Below are 18,834 nucleotides of genomic sequence, written 5' to 3'. Positions count from 1 at the left end.
AAGGCAAAATCTAAGCCCGCCCACCCGCCCTATCTCAATTGTGATGATTTTTTTATTCGTCGTGAGCCAAGAGGGCGGAGCTTAATTACAAAATCCTTATTTCTCTCCAATAAATAAAAAACATGTTTTTGAGGATTGTAGGAACGTAGGGATTTTAAGAAAATATATACTGTGTACTCGATTAAAGTGCTTTATGTTACATCGCACAAAAAGTTATTTTACGTGGAGAACCACGATTTTTGTCCGCAATCAAAAAGTGTAACGCAACCAGAATTTCGTGACACCTCACATGTGATGTTAAATTCAATAAATCGAAAATTAATTAATCAAGATTACATTGTGAATCGAATTCCCCATTACATCAATAAAAAAACATCTTAAATATGGTTAAAATCGCAATAATGTTCGGTACACACTTCGCTGTGAGAGGAATATCCGACAATAAATATTCAAAATTTAAGTTGTAGAACACAAATGGTAACACAAAATCCCCTTTCACTCTTCTAATTTACGATAATAGTTGCTTAACTGATCATTTTCAAAGGGAACCAATTAATATCTTCCTTTCGTTTCTTGCAGGACGTCATTCTAAAAAACATAATCCACCCAATCGTCCGCCTCCTCTCGTCCCCTAAATACACCTTCCCCAGCGGCTACACCGCCCGCAACGTTCTAGCTCGCAAATACGTCGACACCTTATACGTCCTCTCCATCCGCATGGGCTCCGACATGACCCGAACCCACCTAGCCGTGCCAGCCCTCCAGAGATTCTTCCTCATCTTCGACAAAATCTACGCCAACGAGGAATCCCCATACCCCGACGACCCCTCCCAAAAAAACCACAAACCCGAAGAATCGCACTACTTGGAAGTGTGCAGAGACGGCTCAGTCAACGAGTGGGCCATCGGAGGAACCCCCATCCAAATCTCCAACGTGCGACTCAGAAACGAAATAGCGGACTCGCCGTCGTTGCCGCACGACGACATATCCGAGCAGAGCTTGGAGGAGTTGAAGGGAGTTTTCACCCCGGAGTTGGCTTACAGCGCGTATTTACCCTTCCTGAAGCACGTCGGCGCGAGTTCGCTGGAAATATCGTTGAAGAACCACGCTTTGATTAAGGACTTGTGTCAGGAGTATGAGCAAGAGGTGAAGTTGAGTTACCCGAGTCAGAAGTTGCAAGCGTCTGAGTTCAGTCAGAATACGATCACTGCGTCGAGTAGTATAGGGAGTAATATAGCTTTGATTGGGAATAGGATTGACGTGCAGAGTGGTGACGTGGAGAATATCAACACCGATGTGCTGAGTTTGGTGAGTAATCGGCTCGAGAATAATAGTAGACACTTGAGGGGGAACTGGTTGGCGTATTGGGAGCACGAAATCGGGCGCTCGGATAAAGACACGATGTTTAACTTCAAACAGATCAAGTTGCAGAGTTTCGCAGGTAATGACATCGCTTTTTATTGATTGTCTGTCTGTATTGTTAGTTGTTTTGTGTGTAGGTCACACCCACAGTGTTAAGTGTCTCTATGTCCTAGACAACGAGAATAGTTTTATTTCTGGGAGTAGAGACAAGACGGTGAAGTTGTGGTCGTTGCGGAGCCAGGGTGACGGCTCGAGTGTCTCCACCTGTCAATGGACTTACACAGCTCATAAGAAATCCGTTCTGTCGATTACGTTCATTGAAAGTATGAGACTTGTGGCGTCTTGTGACAGTGTGGTGCACATTTGGGATCCATTTATGGGTGTCAATGTTGGTCATTTGGAGTCACCGAAGTTTCCACCGGTTAATGTTTTGAAGAGCTTGCCAGCGCCATCTAGTTTGGTGATTGCGGCCACGACTGACGGGACTGTGAAGGTCATCGATACGAGGATGTGCAGCTACATACAGGAGTTGAAGGTATAATGATTTTTATTTAAGGGGGAACGCTAGACGAGAGACAAGTTTGAATTGGGCGCCATTTGTTGCCTTAAATGCAACCAGCAATTCTTCTTAAAAGCGTGGTAAGCCCAGAGATATGTAAAAGACTAGATACAGATATTTAATGTTCTCGTGGACATACGTTTAGGGCCAAAATGTCACTGTACGTTTATATCTCCCTCTTTTTCTCTAGCACGTATAATGGTAACCCGATATCTGAAGGTCTCGCTCTGTACGGCGCAACCAATCAGAGTTGGCGCAACGTTTGTCGTTGATGCCATTCTTGTGTTTGTGCCGGTCCCTGTCAGACCACTCAGACTGTGGGTGGTTATGATTATTTATAATTGCCGCCATCAGAACGGGCCAATAACAAGACAACCACCTTTTAGAGAGTGATCGATGTAGCCTACAGTTGGCAATCCATAGTACTGGTGCTGATATAGAAAAGGATAGGCGATACAAAGTATTGCTACTCTTAGATCATAGATGTTGGCCCTAGATCGGGAAAGCTATAACCGCATCTGTCTTTTACATATCTCTGGGTAAGCCGATAAACTGAAATATCGTAAAATTAATAAATTGAAAAACTGAAAATTTTCGGAAAAAAAAGTCGCATCAAAAACTAAAAATTCAAAAAATCGAGAAATTGAACAATCAAGAAATCAAAACATTGAAATCCCAGTAAGTTGATAAATAGGAAAATTTAAAAAACAAAAATTTTAAAAATCCAAGAATTGAACAACAAAAAAATCTAAGCCTGAAAACTCAGAAAATTGAATGGTCGAGAACAAAAAATCTAAAATTTAAAAATTCGACAAAATGAAAAATCATGGAACTGACAAATCGAAAAGTCGAGATAGTGAGAAATCTAAAAACCTAAAACTTTAAAAACTGAAAAATTAAAATATCGAAAAATTTAAAAACCGCGAAAACACAATATCAAAAATTTGAAAAATTGAGGAAACGAAATATTGCAAAATTCCAAAGCTGAAATATTGAAAAACCTAAAAATGGAAGGAAAATTAAAAAATCGAAACAGTGAAAAAATCCCAAACTGAAACATTGAAAATTGAGAAATGGAAAAATGGGAAAATCAAAAAAATTGGTTTAAAGAGTTTAGACAGACTTCCCTCGCTATCGGAAACGTGACGACTGCATGCCTATTATGTTTTTTTTTCACATTAGATTTCAAAGCATTCGGTTTTGTAGTTCCTGATTAAATCAATAAAATAAATTTGCGTGTTCATTAAATTTTTTGAGTCACCCTGTATATCCGAATCCAAAAAATATGAATGAAATGATAAATTACAAGAAGAGACTCATCATATTTTGTAAACTTTAAATAGGATTATACGGCAAACTTTTGAGCTGACGTCATCAATTTTTTGGAGGGGATAAGCAAATATATTTTGACTAAAAATTTATTATGCTCTTTATAACCTTAAAACGTTTACAAGATTTCAAAGCATTGGGTTCAGTAGTTCCTGATTAAATCAATAAAATAAATTTACGCATTCATTAATGTTTGGGGTCATCCTGTATATGCAAATCCAAAAAACATGAATGGAATGATAAATCACAAGAAGAGACTCATCATATTTTATACAATTTAGATAGGATTTATTCAGCAAAATTTTGAGGTGACGTCATCAATTTTTTAGAGGGGATAAGTAAATATATTGTGATTAAAACGGTCTTGGTTTAATAACAAAAAAATATTGTTCGTCTATAAAACAAGCTCGTCTTAGACAAAGTATTCGTAAAAAAATATGTCGTAAAAAAATTTACGCATGCTGGTTCCGACTGCAATTATGGTTTAAATATTTTTTAGAAAATCCTGTCATGGATGCAGAAACATTTGTGACAGCCAAAGAGGTTTTTTTGAGAAAATTATCTTTGAATTTAGACCAAATTGAAATAGACACTAGGCAACAAGCACATTTGGGCAAAAGAAAGAGAAATTAGGGTTACGGCTTCAAATTTTGGAGGTATTTACAAACTTAGATCGACTACAGCAATACCTAAAACTGTGGAGTCTCTGTTGTACAGTACATTTAGAGGTAACAGTCATACATACTATGGACAGCAAAGTGAGGAAAAAGTTGTCAAGTATTTTGAAATAAATAAAAATATAAAAACTGGGTGGGTGGGGCTATAAAATTATTTCCACTAATTTTCGAAAATAGTTGAGTGGTCAAGTGCCAAAATTAGTTTTATCTTATCAAATACTAGCCCCGCCCACCCACCCTCTCTTTTCTTGGGGGGAATGTGATTTGCCAAAATCAGTTTTATCTTATCAAATGCTAGCCCCGCCCACCCACCCTCTATTTTCTTGGAGGACATGTGATTTGCCAAAATCAGTCTTATCTTAGCAAATACCTAGCTAAGATATGACTAATTTTGACATATGACATACCCTCTAAGAAAAGAGAGGGTGGGTGGGCGGGGCTAGTATCCTGGTAAGATAATACTGGATTTGGCAAATGAAATATCCTCTGAGAAAAGAGAGGGCGGGTGGGCGCGGCTAATATCTGTTTAAAGACCGATTTTGGCAAATGGCATACCCGAATAAGAAAAGAGAGGATGGGCGGGTGTCGCTTGTACCTGCCAAGACTCATTTTGGCAAATGACATAGTCTCTAAGAAAATAGAGGGCGGACGGGCGGGACTAGAAAATTATTTCCACTAATTTTCGAAAATGGTTGAGTGGTCAAAAGTGCCAAAATTAGTTTTATCTCATCAAATATTGGCCCCGCCCACCCACCCTCTGTTTTCTTGGAGGACATGTGATTTGCCAAAATCAGTCTTATCTTAGCAAATACCTAGCTAAGATATGACTAATTTTGGCATATGACATACCCTCTAAGGAAAGAGAGGGTGGGTGGGCGGGGCTAGTAGCCTGGTAAAATAATACTAAATTTGGCAAATGAAATATCTCCTAAGAAAAGAGAGGATGGGCGGGTGTCGCTTGTACCTGCCAAGACTCATTTTGGCAAATGACATAGTCTCTAATAAGAAAATAGAGGGCGGACGGGCGGGACTAGAAAATTATTTCCACTAATAATTTTCGAAAATAGTTGAGTGGTCAAAAGTGCCAAAATTAATTTTATCTCATCAAATATTGTTTATTTCAAAACAATTTCCTTACTTGGCTGTTAGTCCAGACAGGGTTCTAGGGGATAGGAGTGCATTAGTCGAAATTAAATGCCCTGCAAAATCGCAAGATTTGTCTCCCGAAGAAACGGTTAGAAAAAAAATAATCAAATTTTGTACATTGACAGACAGAGAATTGAAACTAAAAAAAGAATAATGACTACTACTTTCAAGTCCAGGGACAAATGCTTGTTACGGGTATTTCACAAGTTTATTTTGTTGTGTGGACACCCAAAGGAATTAATGTAGAAAAAAACGAAGAAATATGTAAAAAGATGGCAGATAAACTTGGCAGATTTTACTTTGGCGCATTATTGCCCGAAATAATTGATTCAAGAAGAAAGAGGAACCTGCCTTTGCGAGAGATTTTTTTAAAATAAATAAAATTTGTTTCTATTTTTTTATGTACTTTAATAATTTATTAGGAGTACATTTTTCATCACCAAGACTTGCATATTTTTATTATAAATATATTTTGAAAATGATCTCTCGGCAAATGAAAACATATACGAGCACTTTTTTCGAGTAAACAATGAAGGGAGAAGTTACTGGACGTAGGGCTTTTTTAAAACACCTCCTTTCTGGGATAAGTAGTAGATACACTTAGCTACTTATACGTGTTAAACAAAAGCTGTATTTTATTTTTTATTATTATTATAAATATGTTTATTAGTTTTATTAATTAACAAAGCAAAATATATATTAACAATAATATTACAATGATTTTTTAGTAATCATGTGCATTGAATTCAGGATCCTGAGTGGAGTAAAAATATTATAGTTCCCCAGTTTTAATTCGGTTTTATGGTAGTACCTCATTGCGTAAAAGTTAATTTCCTTAACAATAGATTACTACGGCCGGTCCTGGCGGCTTGTTATAAAACTGAGTGCCATAAATTCGAAGAATCAGCCGAGAACTCCAACAATCAGCTTATGGTAAAGCAGGCGATAAGGGTTTTACCTGGAAAGTGGCTTCCGTAAATTTTAGTGGCGCTCCTATCGGCAAAGTACTGAACTAACTGCTCAAATTCTGTCGAATTGATACCCATTTTTTTCAATAATTGTTAGTTTTTGTTAAAAACTCTGCTAACCGATAGATCATTAATTTTCCTCTGATATTCCTGTTAAAATTATTCGACGTATTTTGCATTAATTTGTGGTATATTTTGATTTTAATAAACACATTATTATTTAAATAAATTGTACCACTAACAAACATTTAATGACTCTGCGCCCTGTAAAAAGTGATGTTTTATCCATGTGCGAATTTTCAAGCGATTCTATGATGGTTATAACTCAAAAAACTTGAAAAGAAAACATACAATGGTGCTTTTTTTACGATATTTCTCAGCCATATTTTTTTAGTTGATTGAACTGGTCTCTGCGCTCTAGAATATGAAAAAAGCTGCAGTTTGATGTATGATACATCTATATTAATATCATTTTTTCATACAAAAAACCAAAAAAATGTTATACCTCGTCCAGCGAGTCCCCTTAAGTGGATTACCCTAAGTTATTACAAACAAACAATTATTTTGTTTGCGTTAGGTGAGCCTCAACCCCGCCGGCCTAATCCGCTGCCTGGCTGTCGCCCCCTCGGGCGCCTGGATCGCCACCGGCCAGTCCTCCGGCACCATCACGGTCCTGGACAGCCGCACCGGCCTAGTCATCTCCACCTGGAAGGCCCACGAAAGCGAAGTCCTGCAGCTCGTCGCCGCCGACAACCACACCATCATCTCGTCCAGCCTCGACCAGACCATCGGCGTCTGGAACGCCGGCGACGGAAAGTTCAGGTTCCACCTCAGGTTGGTACAATAGTGACGTTCTGATCGGTTTCATCGCCATTGATAGGCTGTCTTTCGCCAGAGGTGCCACGGAACCGGTGCACTGCCTGAACGTCTACAATAACGAACTGATCTCGGGGACGACCGCCAACAGGATAGGCGTCCACACGTCGATCGACCTCGAGGCATCGTTCTCGAGCACGAAGTTGAGGTCGGACGCCTTCAAGGGCCTGTTGACTTCGATGGCCCTTTTACCGCTCAATAGACTATTGTTGCTGGGGGCGGACACGGGGGTTATCAATCTTTTGTGTTGAAAGGGGGGAGAGGGGCCGATTCTTGCCAAGGAGGAAGGTAGGTTTTGTTAGATTGTTGTGGCGTTTTTGGTTTTAGGTGGAATGAGTTTAAATTGAAGTTGGAAAAAGTGGGTGAGATATATCAAATTAAAAAAAAAAAATAAACGACTACGGATTGAGGTTAGGTTAGAATTCAACGCTCTCTCTTTGTTTGTAAACATCTCTGAACTATTTTTTGTTGAAAAACGGGTGTAAAATAGTAAAAATCCCACTCATTTAATAGAAAATTTTCTTTTTTTTTTAAATTTGATGTATCATTACAGGTTCAATTAAGGAAGATCGCGTGTGATCAGATTTCTCTTAACATTCCAGTGCAATTCCTTGTTTTTTTAAGGTTTTATTTATTGTGATGTTAATTTTAATTCTTTGTTATCAGACAAACGAACTGCGTTTGTATATTGAGACTATTTTCAGGGATATGTATATTTACGGTTAAACAACTTACAGAATTTTATTTTATACAAAAGTGTAAATTTACATACTTTATAAAATAGAAATAAGTATACACATACAGAATTCGTTTAGGTAAAAAAAATAGTCACTTGTATGAGTACGTTGGAGATTTGCTAAGCGGTTACAGACGACCAGACTTTGAGTGAGTTTGATCGTCTTAGGACTGCTTTAGATTTTATTAGTTCACAAACTTCAAACAAAAACTTGACATAATTGAATTAAGTACTAATCAATCCAGTGGGAATTACGTCAAGGCTAGTGTATTTGATTTAACAAAGTCTCCAATATTTTAGTAAACTTAACGTGGAAAACACTTCTAGCGTGAATAGGACTCAAGGAAGTCACTGACTACAAAAAAGTCACTAGTCAATTCCTTTTTTATATCATAGGTGTGTTATTTACGGCATTATCCATTTCACCATTTAGTTACAATAACTGTACTACCATTATATTGATTTATAAATAGTTATTTATTTCCTGTTTAGTATTATACAGTTCCAAAGATTTACCATGAGTGATGTAATTCATTATGTTAATTATTGTGCAAATAAAATTTGTAAAATCAAACTGGCGTTTGTTGTCACCGGGTTTAGTTTGCAGTCCGCGTTTACAGTTATACCAACCTAACTGTAACTTATTCTATTTAGTTTAAAAATACAAAGTACGCAAAATTAGAATTTATTGGGCAACACTCTAACCTAATCAATAAATTAAACATCACTAAACACTCTACAATAAATAAAATAAATAACGAAGGCACAAAATATCAAATTTGAAAATTACTTAGTAAAATTAAGCTGCCGGTGGCGGCTTTAGCATCGATCTGGTCGCAGAGGCAAGCTTCTGAGAAACAAGGGAGGCAATATGGGGACTCCTCCTCCACATGAACTCTTTGGTTTTTTCGTGGTCGTCAGCACTGTCGACGCGAACCTGTAGAATCATAATGCGTATTACGTCACAATGACGACTTAAGTACGTACCTGTTTCGGCTGCAGAACTTTTATTGAGTGAAGAGTAGCCGCGCCTCCGTGAACTATACGAAGATTAAGACGTCCATGCATCTGTGCCGTGGTGGCTGTGGCGCTCTTCACTTCCCTCTTGGCACCTCGCCCCATCTACACAAACAATTTAGTGACTTTATTTTAGCAGTTGGCACTATTACCTCTCGTTCGACCCGCAGCGTCAGGGGTCCCAACACAAAGTTCGTCTTCACTGTGGTGTGGTTGGCCATCATGTTCACACTGACGTCGCCGTCTCTCCTGATGGAACTGAGCCCGAAAAGCGTGGCTTTCGCCTTGGGTGTCTTGTTCTTCGTTCCGCTTTTAGTCTTATTCCCGTTCTTGTTGTTGTTGTTGTTGTTCTTCTTCTTGTTCTTGTTGTTCGTAGCTCTGTTCCCTGTCCGAATGTTGTTTCTCAATTCGGGTGTTCTGTCGCTGGTTTTGGAAATTAGTATATACGAAGGCTCGTTGTCGCCGTTGTCGGATCTAGCAATGGCGATCTCCGCCATTTTGTTTGTCATGCTGTTAGTGGCCGCGGTTCGTCGTTTCGAGTTGGTTCGTTTCTTGTTTTTCTTGGTGGTTTTCTTGGTCGCGGTTTTCTTGTTCTTTTTGGCGTCGTTGGCTAGGATTTTCACTCGGACGGGGTCGTAAGACTTGCCGAGGATTTTGTTGATGCGGCCGATTATGTTGTCGACGAATCTGTTGTATTTTGATATGTATATGGCGGGCATTTTTGGGGTTTGCATGGCACCTGAACGGAAAAGGGTTGTAGAGAGGGTGCTTATTTGGGGTATAAATGGTATTTGGTGGGGCTTGCTCCAAATACCATTTATTTGGACTAAAGCGGAACTAAAACCACCACATTAATAAAATTTCTTTCAAAGGTTGGCAACGGTTTTAATCAGTGTAGAAAAATACTGCATTGACATAATAACCTTGTACATTTCTGGAACCCTCATTATTTTTATCTAAACAGTTTTGAACCGTTTTTTGTGGAACAGTTGCAATTCCTGGAATTTCCTGTATCTGGAAGGTTGTTTTAGTAGTCAACCAACATACAGGTGAGATATATCAATGCGGGTAGTTAATCAGTATGTTAACAACTAGATACATAAAGCTGATGACATAAAGCTTTGACCTTGAATCATTTGACGCCATGTTCACAAAATTTTAAAAACTTAAATGTGGTTACCACACATGAAATAAAGAGTTAAATGTACTGTTTTTATAACAGCTACGTTGTCTTAGTTTAGCCAACGATTAGTGACACTTTTTGCAATTATGTTACAGTTACGTAAACTGTATATTATAAAGCAGGTCAAGGTCACTGATATTTCGTTTTTCTGTAACGAAAATTGGTACTTCCCACGCTTGCATTTTCATGGAATATCGGTTCCGTGATTTCTTCTGTCATTAGTACATAAAAATTATAATCTTGCTTTCGTTATATGAAATTGACAGTTTCACAGTTATTAATTCGGACCAAAATTTTTAACCCGTCATAAGTACAACCTAGTATTTAAATTCAAAATAAGTTGTGAGATGCATGTTTCGAAGTTAATTAAAAACGGGACAAGGAGAGACGTTTAACTGTCATTTTATCGTTATTAAGATATCAAATATAAATTGTTTTGTCAATTGTTGTCCCGTTTTTAATGCTGGTGACTGTACGTGAAAATCAAATGTTTTGCTTTCAGTAATGATTTATGACATAATACTGATGACCGTACCTACTGTGACCGTACGGTCATCGTCTGCAAAAAAATAATAACTGTTTAATTATCTATTATTGTCATTGAGGTTGTTATCTTTTGTTATTAAACTAAGTATTCAATTGTGTAACTTTGTAACTGAATTGCCCTAGGTCGTATGACAGTTAAAAGGAAATATACTCAAGCAATTTCTGGACATTTTGACAGGGATTATTCGGAATTTTTTTACTTCAATTTTAGGAGGACCATGATAATCCACTTTAGCATATTGAACCCAGCAAAATTGCCTAAACTACTATCCATAAAATAATAAAGTTGTTTAGTGATATAGCGTTGTATTATTTTCTTATATTTATAATAAAATATACCGTAACTACAGGCACTATAACTGCGGACAACATTTTTGTATTGGCAATACTGAATTATTGGCAACAGTGCTATATGTAGTTCATAGCTGTCAGTTTTGACACAAACGCGTCTAATAAACACAATGAGAAGATCGCTAGTACCTGCTAACATAAGACTGATTTTAGTACATGACATACCCTCGAAGAAAGTGAAGGGTGGGTGGGCGGGGCTAATTCTTGCTAAGATAAGACTAATTGTTGCAAATGTCATATCTTCTAAGAAAACAGAGGGTGGGTGGGCGGGGCTAGTCCTTGCTAAGATAAGACTGACTGCAAAACTTAGCCCCGCCCACCCACCCGTTCTCTATTTTTTTTCTTCTGAAAAAAGAAATACTGTACCGAAAAAATTACGATTAGCACTTAGCCTCTATTTCAATGATTCATTTTATGTATTCTGAATCAAAAGTGGATCTTATACTGAACAGAAATAAGGTCGTTAGAATGAGAACAGGGTGGGTGGGCGGGGCTAGTACCTTCTAAGATAAGACTATCATAAATTTCAAATTGACAATCAGTTATGCCATCCTAAAATTTTAAATATGTCACCGCCCTGACAAAAAAATCACAAAGATTAATATTATTTGGTACTTTTAAAGTGAATTTGTCATGTGAACGAATTTTCATAAGTAACTACTTTGATGATAATAATTTGCAAATAACCACAACATGTAAATTCTAAAAAAAAACCGTTTTTTAAAAAGCTTCACACAAAACTCGGTAGTAAGAAAATATCATTTTTGTTCAGATTTTTGTGTGGCTAAAGCCACTACTTTTAAGTGTCAAAATAGAATGGATTTACTTGCTATAAGTGACACTATGGTGTTACTTTAAATTGTTACCACATTCAATTGTGGCTAAACCAAGTTTGTTTATTAAGATTATTGTAAATGGTCAAAGTATCATCATGTTGATTTCACTGGCGAAAAATTAATAGGGATTTAAAAAATCTATAATGGCAGCAATGCAGCTATGAAAAAATAGATACAACGCGATTAACAAGTACCGTTTGAGTTGGCAATACAATTACAATTTTCGTGCGCTGCTGTTGCCAAACCTGATTCAAATGCTTGGCGCTATGTCACTTTGAAGCGCTAAAGAAAGTTTGGTTGATGGTTACGACCTTTTAGTAACAATTAGTAACAAATTTCAACATAAATTAAATGTCACTATCAATCATGCCAGTTTTGGCAACAAGAAGTAACGTGGAGTGACAGGTCTACCTATTTCAAACAAAATTCATTGATACCAACTGAAGCAGTATATGTTTTGGGAAAACCTACAATTTAATTAAACTACATTTCTGGTTTCCAAACCGAAAAGTATAACTGGAAACTGGAAGGGAGCAATTTTTATCGTACTCTAGGGGTCATAAAGCACCGAAAAAACCTGAAAGTAGTCATTCGCCGAGTAGACCCTATTACAATATTTCCTTGCTTACCTTCGAGAAGTAAAGAAGCGTAAAAAAGGCGAAAATAGAAAATGTTCACTGAATTAGAAAAAAAGAAAGAGTAAAAAGTATTTGAATTTGAAAAATAGAACACCACTATTAAAAAAGGTATAACGATCACCCTAGATTAAATCTACGTCAAATTCTGTAATGTGTCCTTGAATCCTTGCGATTAGAATTGATTTTTAAGGAAAAATTAACTGAACTAGTATTCCAGTTTTATGATACTTTGATACTCAGGACTTTTTTCAAAACTACGGAGTGACTATTAATGACTAAGGCAAATTTTTGGGTTGGCAATTCTGAATTATTGGCAGCAATGTTAACAAGTTAGTTCTCAGTTGCCAATATTGTCGTCAGCGCAGTTAAAAACCAATGAAAAGATGGCAGTTACTGAACTAATGTCCAAAATTTGAATTTGCCATTATAAATTTTAAGTGTTGCCAACCTGACAAAAAAAATCATAAACTTAATAGTCACTCGGTACTTACTGAGACTTTCAATGTATTGATTGAGCTACCTTATCTTACAAATTGATTATATTGAAAATTGATTTTTTTTACAGTTTTTACATTTTAGAATAAAATTTTGCTTTTGATTTTTTTACATTGTCACTTTGGTAATTTTCTTTTGACACTTAAATGTAGTGGTTAAAGTTTCGATATTTTTTGGCAAATTAAGAATCCATTTTGTCACTATGTTTTGTTTGCAATCCTTTAATTATACAGCGTGATCAAAAAATGGCGCACAAATGCTCTGACACGTTGTTAAGATCTGTTTATTGAGCAAATAAAAAAGTATCAAAAGCATCTGTAACAACTGTGAAAGTAAGTAATTTTTCCTTTCGATATTTCACCATATTTTAATTTACTACTTAGTGTATAGGTATATGAAATCGACCGAACTTTCATTATTCCAAATAATTTTTAAAAGTAACATGTCTTTATCCATCGTTTTCTTAATAATATCACTAAAAATTAAAAAATTGTTCAGAGTGAATCTGACAACGGTGGCTAATTTTTATAGCTATCTTTTATTTTGCCTGTTTTTTTCTTCATAGCCTAATTGCAAAATCGATGTTTCCGTCTCAAAATTTTCCATTTTAAACGTGTTTTAAGTTTCATGTTGTGAAAATAAGTCTACACATATTAACACAAAAAGAAAAAATGTAAGCCCGCCCACCCGCCCTGTCTCAATTGTGATGATTTTTTTATTCGCCTTGAATCAAGGGGGCGAAGCTTAACTGCAAAATACTTATTTCTTTACAACAAAATAAAAACATGTTTTTGAGTATTGGGTTGTTCAAAGAATACTTGGCATATTAAGAAAAAAAAAAAACGAAAATATAAAAAAATCCGCTCGTTTGGTTCTCGACGATTAAAAAAAAATCATCACAATTAAGATAGGGCGGGTGGGCGGGGCTTATATTTTGCTTTTTATCGTAATATACGTAATCGTCTTTTCAGAACAAGAACTTTAAACTATATTTAGAATGGTGAATTCTTTTAGACAAATATGGATTTTGCAATTAAGCCCCGCCCCTCCATCTGACAACGAATGAAAAATGCATCACAATTGAGAGCTGAGATCAGGGCGGATATGGATGGGGTCTAATCTTTGGCTTCATTTTTTTCTTAATATACATAGTATTCTTTGAACAACACGATACTGAAACCATGTTTTTGCAGTTTTAACTGCAAAAGCTCCGCCCTCTTGACTCACGACGAATAAAAAAAATCATCACAATTGAGATAGGGCGGGTGGGCGGGGCTAATTTTGCCTTTTTTTTCTTAATACAAACTTTTGTCAACGTCTATTCAACGTGTCATTAATTTACATAACCTGCAAAATTGTTTACACTCGTTTTTGAAGTAGAATGAATACTGCTTGTGTGTCAACGTGTAAACATACACATTCTTCATTAAACAAGGAAGATTGTGTTTCTAAAATGTCGGACAATAATTAAGTAAGGTACATTCACGTTTCCTAAATTTTCAAAAAAATTCGTTCAATGAATTCTAAAATAAAGTTTAAAATTACATTGTACATATTTTGTTTTTAAGATAGTTCGTATGCATAAAATCAAAAATATGGATATATTAACAAATAACAAGTAGCGGAAAATATCGCATTATAAATTTCACGTTGACATTTATTTATGTTTGATTTTTGACATAACGTCATCACTTTTTTTGGGGGGATGAATAAATAATTTTTATGACAAATTGTAAAACGTTGAGCAAACAGTGTGCTAAAGAAATGTCAGTTCTGATAATGATGAAATTGTCTCCAAGACCATGGTTTTTATTTTTTTAATGATGAAATTTTTGCAAAATATTCAGAAATGAGAAAAATTTTCGCCAGGATACTCTCAGTAATTTTTTTGTCATTTTAATTATTTGTAGTTATTTTGTAAGAGAAAAAACTGAGATTTACTGAACTTGCATACCGTATTTACGATTCAAAAAGGTGTCGATGACAATGATGTCATCGACACCTTTTTTATAAGATATGAATCTTAAAACTGGGCAAAAACTAAAACGGTCAGTTTTCTCAAATTTCAGCACAATTTTTTTTTCGTTTTCTAGCATTTATCTCACCAAAATCTGATACAAACATACTCAATTTTTATTCCCAGTTATGCCATAAAAGTTTACAGAGTTAGCAAGAAAAAATCAAAAAACAAACTCTGCGGGTAATTAATTCAGTAAACTGGATGATGACCACATTCGCGCCACTTGCAACTATTGTCTCCGTCTGCATATTAGCCGCGCCCCCATTTCACGTTTGAATCATTAATGATTCATTAAAACTCAAAACATGGAAGTCGGCGGCATAATGATTACGTCGCAAGAATTAAAAAGAAAAATTCAAACACTCTCACGACATTCCCACACTAATTAGGCAACCTCCCGAAGAAAGTTTCCTCGATCGTGATTAATAAAAATTGTAATCCTCGAAAACCTCATGTTCCGGTGAAACGAAATCCGGCAACACCATTTATAACGGAACAGCCGATAAGACCGTCTGGCGAGGTCAGTGGCCATCAGGTCAGGGCCGGACTTTCTACCCAAGGATACGTCCAATTATAACCGCCGAAACAAACGCCGCGTTATTGCAACAACGAGGCATCAATCAGTTGCTCCACGCTCAATTAAAGCGGCCGACCAAGAACTCGCTTGACCTCGGAAGGATGCGCCGAAGAAGGTCACTAGGTGACCCACATCTCCGGCGACACGTCTTCCGTGGCCTACTGCGAGGATTTCATGGACATTCCTCGCATAGTTATATACAGGGTGGTTGTAGTTCCGCGCGAAAACACATAGAACATGGGTGGCTGTGTTACTTTGTTATGGACTATGGCTACTTTGATGATGGATCGAGTTTGATCTATCTACTCAAAAAGGCTACACTGATATCGGATGTTCTACCATGCTTTCATGATTTCTATCTAGGTTTACTTAAGTACTACAGGTTCTACCCCACTACAGGTCGACTTAAGTCATGTCGAGGAGTCATGTCATCGGTCAGCTTCTACTTACCCATTTACCACTTCGATCACATTTACGAGAGTTAGAACTAGACTGTGACTGTGTTAGAGGCATGCGGTTAGAGAAAGAGATGCATTAGCTAGATAAATGTCACAAAATGTTAAGAACATTTTGCTTCGTTAAAAAAATAAAACACAACAATTTCTATTGTATTGTTTTAATGTTTTTGTACAAATACAGATTCGGGTCACTGACTGTGACATATACCTAGTATAATGCAAAAGCATTCAAATAAATAAAATAAATAGTAAATAATAAATAGCAAATACACTGGCACGTAACTAAATTTTCAAAGAAGAGCAGAAACAGAAAGTCTACTAACTACAGTGCGTTTTGTACAGAATGGATGATACAGGTCTCTGAGCACTACTCTATCTCACTTTGTTAGATATTTTGTGTTGTTTTCTGGATTTTTTTGATTTCTTACTGTGTTTACGAGATTTGGACTCACGTGATCGTCTGGCTTCAATCACATCATCGAAGTCATCGTCGTCGTCATCGTCATCGTCATCGTCATCATCGTCATCGTCATCGTCCTCAGTCAAACCCTCCAAATCGTCGTCGTCGTCGTCATCGTCATCGTCATCGTCGTCGTCATCCTCGGCATCGTTCGCCGGCACTTCGTCGACCACGACCGGTTCGTTACTCTCAGTTGGGTTCTTATCAATCAAGGATTCGGTTTCAGAGGTTTCAGCGCCCGTACCAGTATCACTATCCCCTTCTCCCGCTGAGTGCTCCTCGAGGACTTCGTCACCAGTGGCGTCCTCCACGAGAGTCTCACTGGGGGCGACAACAGGCTGCGCCGACACGGGAGAAACCACAGGAACATCAGCAGCCACGGTATCGTCTTCGTCGTCGTCATCGTCATCATCGTCGTCGTCATCATCACCTATCAACAACCCATCAAAACCCACCTACAAACAACTCAAACTTTTACCTCCAAGAATATCGTCAAAGAAACTGTCGAAGTCGTAGTCTCCGTCGTCATCATCGTCGTCCCCATCGTCGTCGTCGTCATCATCATCATCATCGTCGTCTCCGATATCTAGCCCCAAATCGTCGTCGTCGTCATCGTCGTCGTCGTCGTCGTCGGATGACTGTCGACCAGTTTCTTTAGGGAGTTCTGTTACAGATTTGGCTTCATCACTGAGGGCTGCGGTGGTTGGGGATTCTTGTTTGGGGGCTTCGGTGGTTAGAGGTTCGGGGTTGGTCACACCTGTGGTTTCTTCAGCTCGGATGCCTTCTTTTTCGACTTGTTCTAGGGATTTGGTTTCTCGGGAGACTATGATGGGGGTGCTGTAGCAGTGGATGACGGAGAGGAGAAAAACTGTTGCTAAGAAGTATATCCGCATTGTGCTAGAAAAAGTAAGAACGTTAGTTTTGTTCTGTGGGGAGAGAATTTTAGTTTACATTTAAATGAACGATGTTCTACGTAAAAGCTAAAAGAAAATATCAATTTCAGTCAAATCTTAAATTAAAACAATTTCCATTTCACGTTTGCATAAAGTTTCATTTTCAAAAATTTTTTATAGATTTTTTCTATTTGGATGATAATATGAAGAAAAAATAAAATACCTTCACTAACTTTGACAGTTGGGTTTAGGGAAATTTAATTACGCCAACACAAGAATTAATTCAGCATTCCCTAGGTGTTTCCGAATAATTATATAAATGTAATAAGACACTAAAATAATGATATAAAAACAAATATATACATTGGAGACAAAATTTTCATGTGGTGATCCATAATTTATAACAGTTGTACTAAAGTGTACGAATTATGAACAAAATTATTAAACGTAACCTAAGTCTCAAAAATCAATAATAAACAACTATGACATTTGCGCTGAGTGGCAAATCTCAGATACACGTTTTAGATTTTTTTGTTGTTCACAGACACTTTCGATCCACTATTTTCTTAATGAACGGTATCCGTACCATGTCGTGTCGTGTGTAGTTTCAAGTTAATTACATTATAAAACAAGATTTCGTTTTTTATTTAAAATTTAATTTGACGTCAAAATTCAAGGTTGAATTCTGACGTCACTCTGGGATGAAGATTTTTTAACAGTGATCTGTATACGTAATCAACTAACCACATTTGCATACTTAACTTTCTTCAAAAAGAAATTTTCCGAAAAGCGGTGTTGCCACATTTATATGAATAAATTTTGACCAAACAACAATGATTATTTAAAAAACGCTATAAACTTGGTTTGAATTTAACACCAACTGGGTTTTCTTTCTTTTGCATCGGAAAGCATATAGGTAAAAAGAGAGAAGTCAAACTAATCAGATCGATCGTTTCCATCTAAAGTAGATCATAACGGAGAACCATTTTGAGTTTAGAGTTTTTTTTTATCACACTTTAGTAGGATCCAAAATTATGCACATACTGACGAAAAGTGTGAATTTCAATTTAGTTTGATGTACTTTGCGTTTTAATATTTTACTTAGTTTGTATAATTTTTACACCTTTTCTCACAATAGAGTCAAAACAAGTTCAAAATTCTGCTTCCGTCTTCGCAAATTCCGAATTGTCCACAGCATTAGCACCCAATTAATCAAATTACCAACTGACCGACTTAACGGTACCTCAACAGTTACACCAGCATAAATTAAAATTTTCAAAATTCTACCACATCTTCTGGTAAAGCCACCCGGAACACAGTCTTCCGTTTTCCGGCACTCAAGCACTGTCCGTCCCGGAACCGCCCATTGCAACTTACCCTTAGTAGGTCACACTGGAGCACACTTATTAACCGCACCGTGTAACACTGTTATACGAAGAGCTATGACCTGTGCTGACCGTGAGGCGGATGACAGACTAACAACTTTACTTCTTCGCCGGTTTACTTCTTATACCCGGTCTGACGTCACTCAGACACCGTGGATGATGGCACTTGTTTACAACACGCAGGATTTTTTCCGGTACGGAGCTGGCGTGGTGGTAAACTCACTTTTGGATTTCTGGGTGGGTGTGATGGGGGTTTTTGCCTAACTATTGCATTGTGGAGCGCGAGGAAGTATGTGTGTTACCGTTATTTTATGACCGAAAA

General features: G+C 37.1%; 2 protein-coding genes across 5 annotated transcripts in view; one reads left to right on the top strand and one right to left on the bottom strand.

Moving 5' to 3' along the window:
- The window catches only part of LOC135123440 (WD repeat-containing protein 81), a 57,892-nt gene extending 49,665 nt beyond the window's left edge, over positions 1–8,227 (top strand). The window contains exons 5-8 of one of the 2 annotated variants that reach the window (XM_064048076.1): positions 580–1,441; positions 1,500–1,897; positions 6,619–6,875; positions 6,937–8,227. In XM_064048076.1, coding sequence (XP_063904146.1) covers positions 580–1,441; positions 1,500–1,897; positions 6,619–6,875; positions 6,937–7,168 — 1,749 coding nt within the window. In that variant the 3' untranslated portion in view covers positions 7,169–8,227. Of the gene's footprint in view, positions 1–579; positions 1,442–1,499; positions 1,898–6,618; positions 6,876–6,921 lie in introns of both variants that reach the window. The other variant, XM_064048075.1, reaches the window with a different exon arrangement.
- Positions 8,228–8,322: 95 nt separating this feature from the next.
- Positions 8,323–18,597, bottom strand: LOC135123441 (protein PFC0760c-like). Of its 3 annotated transcripts, none has more exons than XM_064048077.1 (6): positions 18,505–18,597; positions 16,713–17,131; positions 16,227–16,664; positions 8,823–9,409; positions 8,641–8,775; positions 8,323–8,590 (listed from the first exon to the last, which is right to left on the bottom strand). In XM_064048077.1, exons 2-6 carry the CDS (start codon positions 17,125–17,127, stop codon positions 8,453–8,455), a joined length of 1,713 nt encoding a protein of 570 aa, XP_063904147.1. In that variant the 5' UTR covers positions 17,128–17,131; positions 18,505–18,597; the 3' UTR covers positions 8,323–8,452. The 3 variants fall into 3 exon arrangements, with proteins under 3 accessions (XP_063904147.1, XP_063904150.1, XP_063904148.1); XM_064048080.1 differs by lacking the exon at positions 18,505–18,597 and adding an exon at positions 18,371–18,389; XM_064048078.1 differs by lacking the exon at positions 18,505–18,597 and adding an exon at positions 18,251–18,317.
- Positions 18,598–18,834: the final 237 nt, after the last annotated feature.

Source organism: Zophobas morio, unplaced genomic scaffold, assembly GCF_036711695.1.
Source record: "Zophobas morio isolate AGI-343-1 ecotype UQ-CSIRO unplaced genomic scaffold, CSIRO_AGI_Zmor_V1 ptg000006l, whole genome shotgun sequence".
In the NCBI taxonomy this organism is placed as follows: domain Eukaryota; kingdom Metazoa; phylum Arthropoda; class Insecta; order Coleoptera; family Tenebrionidae; genus Zophobas; species Zophobas morio.
The sequence above is the reverse complement of the archived record's forward strand: the minus strand, read 5'-3'. Positions and strand labels throughout refer to the sequence as shown.